Below are 14,122 nucleotides of genomic sequence, written 5' to 3' on the forward strand. Positions count from 1 at the left end.
ATTTGTGTGTAAGCGTGACAAATATCTGATTTATTGATTTAAACAAAGCATACTGAAGTGGACTGAGCGAAAATGATATAAAATAAAAAAGGATGGTATATATGTTGTAATTTATATAAATAACTTCGATATTGTAGTAAATAATCGAGTTATAAAAATATAAATTAACTAAAGTTTAACAAAGTTCGCAAATAGGGAATTACCCAATTGTATTCACGCAGGTTTGCGTAATATTTCACGAGGTCTATGGTTCCTGCATTATTTTGTTGTTTGATTGGTTACTTTTTTTAGCAAAACAGAAAGCTTTTTTAAAAAAATTAATAATTCTGCGGAATCAACATAAACAAATTGATAGTTCTGTTTCTGGTTAACTAAGGAATCCGCATCATCGTCATATTCTAACAAAAAACAGCCTGACTCCCGGGATCATCGTAAAACTGCTAATTAACACCACGACGCAAAAAAACACAAAATAACAAAAAAAAAAACGCAATCATTATTAATTTTTGAATCCAAAACTGACCATTGTTTCCAAACGTGGGGCATTGTTGCCGAACACGTGGCATTGTTACGAAACAAGTGCTATTTTCCTTAAATGTGGGCATAGCAGGCCACCGCATGCAAATTTTATGTTTAAGTACAAGTAACCTTTAAATACTGGTATAACTCATAGTCGAGTTTTATCGAATGTAAAGTTTTAATAAAAAATACGCCAGGTCTTTCCCATGCGTTAGTTACCAGATTACGACAATTCTGTTATTCGACGCGCAAGATAATTTTCCCTCGATGTTCGACACGCAATAAATTTTAACTTTTAACTATATTTTGCGTAACATTTCTGTAACACCGCCATATTTCCGGGCCGTAAAATATGTTTTCTATGTTGTGCGATTATGTCAAAACAATGAATCGTTGTTACGTCACACAAACCGTTGTCCCTATAGAACCCTGGTGTCAGCCAGTGCTGTTGACCTGTTGTTTTACTGCTGTGTGAAAGTAAACTTTATATTCTTTTTAAACAACGACAATTTTAGGGCAACTTTAAGTGCCAGTTGTTTTATGCTGCTGTCTTCTGTGATTGATTTGGAAATATCCCGATTTTGCGTCTAGGAAAGAGTAGAAACCGCATAAAGTTGATCTGTTCCTTCTGACCGAAATGGTTTGCGCGTTACGAACCATTGCAGAAATTCCCGCTTGTTGCAAGGAGTGCTTTTACATTTATCTTGCAGTATATCACCGATGTTTTTGAAAGAGTTGTTCGCTTCTGAGATAAGAGTTTGTCAGCGGCCAACGAAAATTAGATCGCGGGTTAATTTTGTAGCAAGTTGTCACAACGGAACAATTACATTAATTTTGTTCCACGATAAAACAATTAATTTTTCAAAAAATTACCCCACTCACTTAACATATATTTCCGTGTTGCATGTTTATATAAAAAAGTGAAAAAGGTTGCAACAACATATTGTGAAAACCACTCACGACCACATGACCTACATTACAACTCGCATGTTAAAAATCACTGAGTTTAAAACCGAACATTGACGTCGGTTTGTCGACTGCAGAACAAACAAACACAACTTAAACAGCAACAACAGTCGCACCAACAGCTGGTTCGTCAAGATCAAAAGCATGTGTCCAGACATATGAGGTTGGATCGTAAACTTCAACTGATGTCAGAGGATTGCCGTAACTCCAAAATACAACCAAAATTATTGTGAATTTAGTTAAACATCAGCAAAATTTTACTCACTTATCTGACAACAACACACATGTTGCGCAAATTTTTATAACTGGTGTTGCGATGGAAAAACTACATTTACTTAAAAATAATAGCAAGGTCAGTCGGTTGTGCGCAAATCACACACTTACATATACTATCCCAGTCATTAAACACCTTCAATTATGAGTAACAAACCCGACAGTGACGTCACAACCACTAGTACAAAATATTCAAACGTAAATCTCACCCCAATCCACCCAGAACATAAATCCTCCCATCAATAACACAAGCAGAGTGAAGCCAACGAGGATTTTGGAGAGGAGAAACATATTTCCATTTGTTGACTCTAGGTTCGTATTCTTCAACTGTTCCCAGGGAGTCAATACCACTACCCAAACCTCCTGTCAGATTCAAAAAACTTTGTCAAGGGTTTTCTTGGCTTCTGTTTTATATTTAAGTGAAATATTTGTTCATGTAACTTTAATTACAACATGTGTGATTTAAGTAATATTAATTACTGTTGTAAATCTTACAATGAAGATATTTGGATGGTTTTTGTTTAAAACTAAGCCAGTAATTTGAGTTTTTAAAAACTATTCGTCGAGAATAAATCAACTACAAGAATAGCAAGAAAATGACAAACCTTCATTAAAAATATTATGGAATCGACTGAAGTTACCTCACATTAATGGATGGAATCCAGGAAATAAGAAACAGTTTCAAAAACTATTAGTTTTGGTTAATATGTAGCTTCTGATAACTAACCAATTGCATAGATCTTCCCTTCAATTTCTTCACATGCTAAATTCCATCTTGCTTCATTGAGAGAAGCGATTCCTGTGGAGGTTCCAACACGAACATCGTGGAATTCACATGATTGTAAGAATTGCCCGCCATCATATCCGCCCACAGAAAACAAAATACCTGAAGAAATTTCCAAATCGCTTATGTTAATATTTATTGTGACGTCATATTACGATTATGTGGTAATGTTACGTAACAATCATTGAAGTAAGCACTACGTTAAACGTAGAAACAAGAGACAGTTTTATATCAAGATGTGAATAAAAATAAAAATATGATGGTTGATACGAACTCAGTGTGCACGCAAATAATTATTTTAAACAAGAAATTTAATTTCATAAAAAAGTTTTTTTTGGTCGTTTTACACGAAACAAAACTAAAACTCGTGCATATGACGTCATCACTAAGTAAACAGTTTTGTGACTCCATGGAATATTTGTGAGTAATAAGAGTGAGTATTGTGGGGAGTCTAAAGTTAAACCGAATTTTACATTGTTGCCTTGCATTGTCATGGAAACAAAAGCCTTCTCTATAAGTTTTGAGAGATTTAAAACATATTCTTACTGTCAATTGAACACATTCCATGTCCAAATCTTGGTTGTAACATGTTGAAACCAATTCTCCATGTGTCATCGTCTATGTTATAAATCAAGTAGGATGAAAATGGTTTGCGATCTCCACCATGACCCCCGGAAAGGTAGAGTTTCTCTACAACATGGAATTGTCAATAAATAGATTGGGTAGCAATAAAACTTGGTGTTTTATTTTGTGTTTTTTTTAAGTTTCAGGCATCATAATAATGTGTTATATTACTGTTGTGTTCCAAGGGTATTTAAATTTTGATTTAAAACTGTTTTGTACAATCATAGCAACTTACCTCCAACAACAGTAGATGCAGCATCCTGTTGACCTTCACATAAATCAGCAAATTTCATCCAGCGATCACTTCTCTCCAAATTCATCATCTCACAACTTTTTATTGGACCTTCTCCACCCATTACATAAACTGTGTTTCCAACTTTGGCTGAAGTTGAGTAGGTTCTTGCGTTTAGTTTCTGCAAAGCAAATTGTGAAACCTTGTATGCATTTCACACCTCATGTGTTAATCCACATCAGTATTTTTTTTGGAACTAAAACATAATTTAACAGTGGTTTTCCATCTGGGAGCTTTTTATGACTGCAAGCAACTTGTATATGTTTGCATAATTGAGCTTGTTCCTGTTTGTGATGCAACAATCTTTTTGTTTAGCGACGGTGCCATGGTACCATTTTTACAGATTTAATGACCTGTTATACTATACTTATTGTATGGCATACTATTCAAGAATTCATTCTGGTTAGGTGAAATTGTTTTTTATTTCAAAAATGCCAACAAAAAAAACTGTGCAATAACATAATAACAGGGTAGAACTTTTGTTAATATTCAGTAAGTGATAAAAGGATGAAAGTTTGAGCTGTCATATATTTATTGAAAGCATCGATAATAATATACTTTGCAGTTTTCATCAAACAATACTGAGTGTGACATTAGTGTGAGTTTGGAACAGGATCACTAACTGGGTCACAGTGGAAGTTTGAACACCTGAGCTACACCATGAAAACAGACAAGGACTTCACAGCTCAATGTTATGGTTATAATGCAGAGTACGATGATGTCTTCATGCTTCTCTTTGTTATGTTTGTTGTTTTTCTGTTTGTGATTTGCCATTCTTGTATTCAATGTTTTATACATTACATAAAATGCAGAGTTTGACTTGTCCCTTTGTTAACTATGCCCTAGGTAACTCATATTAAAAATCAATTTGCATGGCAAAAAAAATCTCGAATAGAACCAACCGGTAATTGTTGATGTTGTTTTGTGGCAACATTCCATTTCACACAATCTTGTTTTAAATTCTGACCACCAATAACAAGAAATCCTGATGAATCTACAACAATATTAAATAATATGAATTTCAAAGTTAGTAAAGAAAGACCACCATAGTTAGGGCCTATTAAGTGTAATAAATCAATTAAGTCCAATTTTGAAGGTAATTAGCATTAATACCCAAACTGAGTGATTTGCTTTTTTGCCAAAAATAATTCCTGTCTGACTCAAGAAGGTCCACTAGTACAAATTTAAAAGTTTAAAAAAAGGATTTTTGTATTGGACAAAACACAACTAGGATCTGAGGAGCCTTCAGGAGGATCTTTTGTCCTAAATGATGGCAGGAACAGAACCAGGGGGGCTACAAAGCAACCTTCCCGTGACAAACTTTTTCACCATTGCAGACTGGTTGGGGCCATCGTTGGAATGCAAAATAGAGGTTTTTCGTGTCTGCAAAACGTACATTTTCCGACAGGCAAACTTGTTTTAATAGAAATACTGAATGCACTGCTGACCACAGAAGCTTTAAATACAAATACTAATAACCTTCAAAAACAAAAAAAGAACAGGCAGATCATATGCTAAGAGGCTAGCCTGGAAGTTACAGATTTTGACACATTTAACTTTTCACCGGCACAGAAAGCAAGATATTTTTGAATATGTTACCCCTGTTTCTTCTGCTTGGTTCTTGGTGTGATGAGTGGGGCAGGGAATGGTTTCTTGGAGGATTTCTTTCACTTGTTGAGCTGTGAGATCTTGCTTCACTTGGAGATTCAAAGTTACTTCTTTCACCTGTCAATACATTATCACATACATATCCATATGTGAGGAAACACTGTTCTACATATAAAAATAGTAGGCTACATATACAAAAGTACATATAGAAAATGTTACTTTCCATTATGTTAATGTGGTTATAAGTAAATTAACCAATCACTGTATATCAACAAGTGTTGAAATATAATAGATAAAAAACACAGTTAATTATTAAATTCATCCAATAACCTCGATACAATACAGAAATACAAAACACCAACTTCTTACCAACTGGTAGTTTTGGATTTGTGACATCTCTTGAACCTCCTGCAGTTCTCAAACTTTCACCTGTATACCAAACATCACACTAACTTTGTATTTGTTTTGAAATAAACAAAAGAAGATTTTTGAATTTGACAACCTGGGTATGTTTCTATTGCTTTTTTTTTCAAATAAATACCTTGTTATTAACTGTTGTATTTTACCTGGTTGTTGATGTGATGAGTGGGGTGTGGAATGATCTATTCTCAGGTTTCTGCCACTAGGTGGTGATAGAGGGTTGGTAACAGGTCTCAGTGTTTCTGGTGTGAAAAAGAAATTTATAAGTACATAATTTACAGAAATTTCAGTTGATAAACGATGTTTAAAACTTTTTGGTCTATGCAAGCAAGATAACATGTAAAGAAATTGGCTCGATATAGCTTGCAGTCAGATGTATAAATCAATTCATATCAAGCATTCGGCCTGTAATCATTATATGCTTGCTGTATTGACCTACGACAGCTCATTACATGTGATAATGAGCTTATTTCTGTACACAGTAGCTTGTAGCAAATTCAAGACTAAATCACTTTAATCAGGTGACATAAAGTGCTTTCTGTAGTGTTTTGGGGAAATTGTTATCTAAACATGAGTATCTGTTTTCTTGCAACATAAATAGACTAGATACAAGATCCATTACCTGATATATTAAATCTACTTGAGACAATCATTTCATAAGACTTGGGAAGTAGTTACAAAATAGTGTCTTATGGCTCTCTTACACAAACATCACACTAACATTTTGCAGCAAATTACTTCACATGTTGGTATTGATTCTATCACGCTGCTATGCTCATTGTTTACAATGCCAGACAATTGAAAAAGACAAATTACCCTTTTTTCTTCTCCTTTTTGATGGGACGGGCAAGTCATGATGTACTTCATGATTTCTTTCAATGGGTGGGACTTCATGTGTAGAATGACTTGTGAATTTTGTATTTGCTGTATTTAAATTTTGTGAATAGAATAGAAGTTTAATCCTGATTTGTCTTCATTTATAAGACATTATGATTAAAACCGATGAGAGGGCTTAATAAGCAGTGTTGATGTAGATGTGGTCCAGAATATTGTGTGAAGAGACTCCTTTACCATGTATAATTATGTTATGTTAATCATAATTAAAACTACTATGCCGTCAACTCCAACCAGGAAATAGTATCTGACAGGCATTGACAATCATGGCATTGACCTTCCAATTACAATCTTATTGTGAGGTAATAAATAAATTAAATCTGTTTAAATATTCTCAGTTTGATTTTGCATTTTCTATGAGCAGGTATGTAGTTATGCTAAGACTGAAAAAGACCGTAGCATAAAAGGATGTAAACACATATCTGTACCCAAACACTTGCCTTGTGCTTGTGATGATTGCTGTTCTCTTTCACTTGGCTGTATGATGCCATCAAGTGGTTGATTACCATCAAGTCCAGCACCTAAACATATTTGCTACTGTTTTTTAAAGGTGTTTTTTAATCATTTTCAATCACAAAATTATTTTGTCAAAAAAATCTTTTAGGGACAAATTACCCATTTCATTTCTTCCTGGTGATGGGTTGGGCAAGTCATGATCCACTGGAAGGTTTTGTTCACTGGGTGGGTTTTGGGGTGTAGCATGACTTGCAGGTCGTCTGTTTGCACCTTGAGACAAATATATGTATTGTATGAAAGCATTATTAATTGTATACATATTATTATATGGTGGTTAATAGTAATTTGTTATATTATAATTCATAACACTATAAGAAGCAGTTAGGACTTTAGTTTTAGCATTAGTTGGAAAAACATGTGATGTTTGGTTACAAAACCTCTATTATGCGATGCTCTGGGCTGTATCTGGTGTATTTGCATCTGGGCAACTTCAGCAATTGCTATTTCATTTAAAAACAGAAACAGTATAATTTACATTATGATTGTTTTGGGAAGAAGCAATTTAGCAACATTTCCAATTTCAAGTGTTTTGTTTGCTTGTGTGGGTGATTTAATTGAGCTTTCCAAAACAATGACCTTAGACAGATTGGAGCAAATACCGACTGGCGAGATTTCTTATCGACTTTCAAAAGATAATTTTGATACAATTGTTAAACAGAGTCCGAAATTTTTAGGAGATTTATCACATTAGTTTCACTGTATGCAGTGAAACAAGCCCAACCTTCTAGTCAATGATAAAAGCATGTAAAGGATATGAACTACAAATGGACAAGAAATGTTTCTCAAGAACGAGTTGCCAAAAACAATGAAGTCTGTAGGGGTTTTGAGTAAGTTTTACGAAAACCTCTTGGTGCAGTTTCTACATGTGCAAACAAAAACACTCAACAATTACAGTACAGTGAAAACAACTCATATAAAAATTAGCCAAAAACACACAAACAACAGCATTTGATTGTTTATAAACCCAACAAGTTTAATATTTACCACTCAATTATTACTAATTAACAAAAAAACATTTTGAAGATTCTTACCAACTGGAAGTTTTGGGTTTGTGACATCACTTGAATCTGCTGCAGTCCACACACTTTCTCCTGTATAACAAACATCATGCTAACCTTATATTTCTGTCATCAGAAAACCAACCACTATTTTTATTGCATGAAATTTTATTTATATTTACTTTCATATTAACACTGTAATGCATTTTGTTTTATTTAACACTTGCCTTGTGCTTGTGGTAATTGGTGTTCTCTTTCAATTTCCTGAATATTGCCCTCAAGTGGTAGATCAACTTCAAATCCAACACATGCAAATTGAATTATTTGGCTACAATATACAAGCAAAGTGGAGCCAATAACATGATTTCAGTGAGCTGCAGATAGATGGCCGCTTGGTGGTGAATATAGAATCACCGTCATCTGTTGGGCACCAAAATAGGTGCATCTTTATGGAGAAAACCATTTGGTCTGCAAAGTCATCTGGAAGAGTCACACCAAGCTGCACTGATGAGACCTTATAGGTCGAAACATTAGCCATCTGTCTGCAGCTCACAGAAATTATTTAGCTACTATTTTGCAATAATTTTTTTGACATGGCAATTATATTTGACAAAAAAGTTGTTACATTCACTGTTACTACCTCTTCCACTTCTTCCTGGTGATGGGTTGGGCAAGTCATCATCCATTGGAAGGTTTCTTTCACTGGGTGGGTTTTGGGGAGTAGCGTGACTTGCAGATTGTTCACTTGTCTCTTATGACACAATGAACCAATGAATAAAATGTATGGAAAAATTAATTATGTTTAATCTACATCAAGGTTTTTCGAGGGAGTATTTATGTCAGATATTTAACAAAACTCGCAATCCAAGGTTTTCGTTTGCTGGCATGGTTGCATTAGATTTAATTCAACACTTTGGAACAACAACAGAAACACAGGGATGTGAAACATTTTTAGTTAAGGGGCTTGTGTGTCAAACTTAATACTTTGCCATATATTGACCAATTTGTTCATTGTTTTTAACACAATGAAAATCAGTTGCTAATTCCAACAAGCATATAAAGAAGGTTATGAAGTTAACTATTACGGAAACTCATGGGTCAGATACCCCTGACATAACAAGCAAAAATACTTGCCTTGTCTTTGTGAAGGTTGTTGTGTTCGGTTTCTTGGTTGAATGTTTTCCACAAATAGTGGATCAATTACTGCACCAACATCTACAAAAAATTATTTTCACAAAAAAATAGCACAATTATGAAACAAACAATTGCACCAGTCCACAAAACAACCCTAACAAAAATTAAATCATGCAAACTTACCATGAAACTTCCATGTCTGTGTAGAAAACTGGTTGAGTGGAACAGTTGGTTTGTGGGTTGCTGTTGGGTCCACAATATGCATGTTCCTTGCAGCATTTGCCACCTGCTGCAAAATTACTGTGGAAGTTTGCTTAGAGAGAAGTTTTTGAAATTTATCACGAACTTCGACCATGTCTGGTCGTTGATTTGGATCTTGATCCCAACATCTGATCAACTCACTTTCCATCACATCAACTATTTCTCTGTTATTTGCATTGCTTGGCTCTCTTAGGCTTTGTATTGCTTCGCAGTCAGGTCGTAGACCCTGCCTAATTTTGTTCCAGAATCCTTGTTCTGACTGGTATGGTTGTTCACGACTTAACATCTCAAAATACATAATGCCACAGCTGTAAGCATCCTGTTCTTTTCTAGGTCTTGCATCTTGAAGAAGCCTTTCTGGTGCTGCATAGTAAAGTGTCAACCCCTGTGGTTTTGATTGACCGGGGAGTTGAGTTGTTGATCCTGACGTCAGTTGGACCAACCGGGCACATCCAAAGTCACCAATTACACAATGCAAGTCAAGCGTGATAAAAATATTTTCTGGCTTCAAATCTAAGTGAAGCAATCGCTTGTTGATTCCACAATTGTGAATGTAGGCAACTCCTGATGCTATTTCAGTTGCCATGCGAAGAATCAAACCAAGTCCCAGTTCAATATCTTCATCCAGGAGTAGAATTCTTAAACTTCCACCTCCATAGAATTGCATTACAATCCCGACTGCTCCTGGCCACTTGGTGTATCCATGAACAGTTGATATGTTGTCGTGACGAGATCGCAGTAAATTCTCATATTCACGTCTGAATCTAAAAGAAATTATACATGATTATGTGCATATAGCTTTCACCTTCGTATAAGATGGTGTTAAATGTCACAATAAGCAAACGTTTTAACAAACACAACTGCGTTCATCATTGGTGCAACTATTAAATGACTGAGACTGACGGCACTATCTGTGCTCACCAATAGGAAGATGGATGAAAAGATGAGGAAGAAAACAAAATCATAATAATGATGACAGCATGAGAATTTGCAAGGCAGTGATATTTTGTCAAACTGCAGTGCACAGTCATGTGGTAAATGTACAGGTACAACAGCATGGAGTGATCACCACTATTAAGTAATGGTCTGTAATGTTGGATGTAAGGCCTTTTTCAAGTTAATAGTTTGGTTTTTACTTTAGATCTATGTAGAATATGTGGTGTTTACCAGTTAACTATGCTTCTGTCTTCATGTTGGCGCAGCTGGTGCAATTACCTCAGTCATTTAACAATTGCACTAATGATGAACTTACTTGTGTTTGAAACATCTTTAAATTTTTACAAATAAAGTTGAATAATGACATGTTGCCATTAAAAATATTTGCAAGAAACAACAATCTTACATTTTTTCAAACTGATATTGTTCATGTTCTCCACCAGTGAATTTTAAACACTTCACAGCAACAAATCCAACTTTTTCATGTTTTCCAAGCAAGACTTCACCAAAACTACCTTGACCGACTTTACACAGTTTGACGTCACACTTGATGTTTTCTGCTTTGAATTCCCTCAGCTGAAAATAAATATTACTTTAAATTACCACATGATTTTGTCAAAATGCATTCAACGCACAAAACTGTGATATACTTACAATATCAAGTGCTTCTTGTTCATTACCAAATGAGGCAAAAGCCATTGTTTAGTTTTACACAACGGCATTTAATAATTGTTCTTCAAGCAAATAATTTTTCCTACATTGTAATTGTTAGTCCTGGAAACAAATTAGGTTATATTTATTTATTAAAATCATCCAACCTAACTTCAAACTTTTTGAAGTCGACAAAAACAAATTAAATTATAACCTATTTGCACAGAACTCGTGCAGTTTGTTTAACGTCGTCACAGTCCGCTGCATCGGTACCCAAGGTAACAGAATCCGTTCATGCATGAATAACTACACCCTCAATTGAAATCATATCTACAAAACTATTAAACCTCAAAATGACTTCACAAAATTTATCGTACAAATTGCGACTAAATCTTCGATAACCAACGATCTTAGAATGTACAACTCGAGTACCACAACGTCAATCCGAATGTTTTGTCCTCGGTTAAATGGACAAGTAAAAATAAAATTTCATTTTGTGCGCATTCCTCCCAAATCCTTGATAATGCGACGGATTAAGGCAAGTTTCAGTTGAGATTTCGTAACATTTCCTTTTTCCTTTTCCACGTTGTGTTTTTGCTATGTCACGTGATCTACCGTTTGAATCGCATTGTATTTGCATACAAGAGAAATATACCGCAATCTTTCTCTAAAACTTTATGTCTAAGCGTTGAATCTAATTTTGTGGGTGAAGCAAAATATTGCTTGCTTATTATGCTCATATAAATTACTCTTGCTTTGCTCAGTGTTTGACAAAATTGCAAAAGTTTAAATTTTAAAATACGACGGCCATCATTGGATGTTTCCTAATTTTGTCACCGCGTGCGATGACTGGGTTTAACTTTGGGATTTCAACCAGAGAATTAGAAATGATGAAGTATAATTTAATACTGCCCATTTAATCTATGGTGAACGCAGTCTGGTAGTGGCGTACACCTTGTTCACAATTGAAATATTATATTGATACAACCTCACTTTGACAGTCATTGACTTTGTATTATTTGTGACTTTGGGGTTTGCTTCCGTAACCACTCCCAACTCATATCAAGATGAACGAAAATAAAGTCCAAGTTATTACGCGCACGAGTTGTCCATACTCGCATGGGTTCAGACCCAGCACGAACCGTTTATAAATACACGCCTGACATCTAGCGGAATAACAAAAGTCGAAAGCAGTGTCGCTGCAAATCGGGGCGTTTCTTGTAATAAGGCAGGAATGCGCAGGGCGAAGGATTTTAATTGGCGATCGCATTCATCCTTATTATTGCGAAATAAAATATCATTGTTGCCATGTTGGATCAAAGTCACTTTTCCCCAGGACAAAAGTCTGTATGCAAGATACGAAAACACACGCTCCAGGTAAGATTTGAACTCACAACCCCACGATACAACGGGACGCTGTTTCATTTGATGGTCAAGATACACTGGTGAGCAAGCGAACAAATTGCCAGGCGACTATTTCATATGACAAGTCAAGATTGCCAACAAACAAGTTCGTTGTTGGTTTTAGTACAAGCAAAACGACTGCCATAGAGTCGCTGCAAATGTGGATGTTTTGTAAAAGCCGTGGAATTTCGTTTCCAACAATCAAGCGTAAGTTATATTTTCATTTTTCAGTTAATTTGACGATACTGATACGCCACGTTAAAGATTGCTTTTAGCTGATTATTTAACTATTGCAGAGCAAATCCGGCAGGTAATATTCTCTTCAAACGGGAAGACTGCATTTACATTTATCTTGTAGTTTTTCACCGATGTTTTTGTAAGAGTTGTTCGTACGCGAGGTAAGAGTTTGTTTTCGTTCAGCAAATCAACCCCACTAACAAAGACTACGCACAAATTTTTATCCACACTTCAAGCAAACAGGACTTGAAAAAAGCGAAAAGTGTTTAACGCTCGACACGCATGATCATAATGGATAACTGTTGGGAACACCCATTAGACTTATTCCCATGTTGTACAACAGAGGTAGTTGCAGTTATCAGAATATCCGTCATTACAATTATTTAATACCACCTATTTCTTGGACCCAGTAAATATGAATAAGACATTCTGCTTTCCGACGATCGGGTCGACGTCGATTCACTTGCAAGAAAGATAATTCACTAATTAACGACCATCGGTAGTTCCGCCATCACTAACCAGTCATGGCAACGGATGCCCATGCTCGTGTCGAGAGACTTCTTTATGCGGGCGATACTTCTGGGGTCAAGGCCACCGCGAGATCATGTGCTTCGTACCCAGTTTTCAGAAGGGAAATAATGGGAATTCGCTGAGGGAAAGAAAGCAGTTTGAACTTTCCACATACTTGCGCTTAATAAACTTCCATTAACCCACTTTACGAACTATTATTAAGTCATCAACAACAATTAACATAACTTATATAAATGATGTAACCGAAACCCGACGGCTGCTTTTCCCCAATGACGTCATGACCTTGCAAACGTGGGTTGTCGTTGTACGTCATGTTCGGTTGTAGACTCGAAACACCATTGAATTTACTCTGTCGTTTGTTCATTACCACGTTGGGTGATGTGTGAAACTTTGAGGTAATGCACGGAATAGTGAAGGACAAAGTACGAGTCTTTCACTTGGTCCTTTACACAACAACCGCTTCGTTTCTGTAGATTCATCGATAATTTGGCTGAATTGGCCCCATTTCCAACCAAAAAATGGGTTTAGTAGTCCTTTGTAATGAAAAACAATGCCTTTACATACAGAACAAAAATATATTCACAAACTTTTGTGTCGCTGTACAGAATACAATTGGCGGCCAACGAAAATCAGATCCCGGGTTAATTTTGTGGCAAGTTGTCACAACGAAACAATTACATTAATTTTGTTCCACAGAAAAACAATTAATCACATTTTCAACAGCAAATAATCCTACTTACTCAACACATATTTCGTGGTTGCATGTTTATGCAAAAAAGTAAAAAAGTTGCAACAAAATATTGCAAAAACCACCCACGACCACATGACCGACATTACAACCCGCATGTTAAAAATCACTGAGTTTAAAACCGAACATTGACGTCGGTTTGTTGACTGCAGAACAAACAAACACATCTCAAACAGCAACAACAGTCGCATCATAAACTGGTTCGTCAAGATCAAAAGCATGTGTCCAGACATCTGAGGTTGGATCGTAAACTTCGACTGATTTCAGGGAATCATAAAAATTCCTAAATACAACTAAAATTAATTTCAGTTTTTTTTTTCACATTT

The 14,122-nt window shown here is 35.5% G+C and overlaps 1 protein-coding gene across 7 annotated transcripts in view; it reads right to left on the reverse strand.

Annotated features, from left to right (window-relative positions):
• Positions 1–11,001, reverse strand: part of LOC145909247 (uncharacterized) — a 78,014-nt gene extending 67,013 nt beyond the window's left edge. For 3 of the 7 annotated variants that reach the window (XM_082996595.1, XM_082996602.1, XM_082996587.1), the window contains exons 1-13: positions 10,880–11,001; positions 10,632–10,801; positions 9,212–10,053; positions 9,029–9,109; positions 8,535–8,645; positions 8,122–8,187; positions 7,928–7,987; positions 6,996–7,106; positions 6,821–6,901; positions 6,303–6,410; positions 5,633–5,728; positions 5,436–5,495; positions 5,058–5,183 (exon numbers count right to left, since the gene is read on the reverse strand). In XM_082996595.1, the coding sequence (XP_082852721.1) occupies positions 5,058–5,183; positions 5,436–5,495; positions 5,633–5,728; positions 6,303–6,410; positions 6,821–6,901; positions 6,996–7,106; positions 7,928–7,987; positions 8,122–8,187; positions 8,535–8,645; positions 9,029–9,109; positions 9,212–10,053; positions 10,632–10,801; positions 10,880–10,924 (1,957 nt within the window). In that variant the 5' untranslated portion in view covers positions 10,925–11,001. Of the gene's footprint in view, positions 1–1,548; positions 1,691–1,967; positions 2,122–2,485; positions 2,645–3,088; positions 3,233–3,401; positions 3,580–4,360; positions 4,453–5,057; positions 5,184–5,435; positions 5,496–5,632; positions 5,729–6,302; positions 6,411–6,820; positions 6,902–6,995; positions 7,107–7,927; positions 7,988–8,121; positions 8,188–8,534; positions 8,646–9,028; positions 9,110–9,211; positions 10,054–10,631; positions 10,802–10,879 lie in introns of those variants that run through there. The other 4 variants (XM_082996663.1, XM_082996682.1, XM_082996673.1 and 1 more) reach the window with 4 other exon arrangements.
• Positions 11,002–14,122: the final 3,121 nt, after the last annotated feature.

This window comes from Ascidia mentula, chromosome 1 (genome assembly GCF_947561715.1).
Source record: "Ascidia mentula chromosome 1, kaAscMent1.1, whole genome shotgun sequence".
Lineage (NCBI taxonomy): Eukaryota > Metazoa > Chordata > Ascidiacea > Phlebobranchia > Ascidiidae > Ascidia > Ascidia mentula.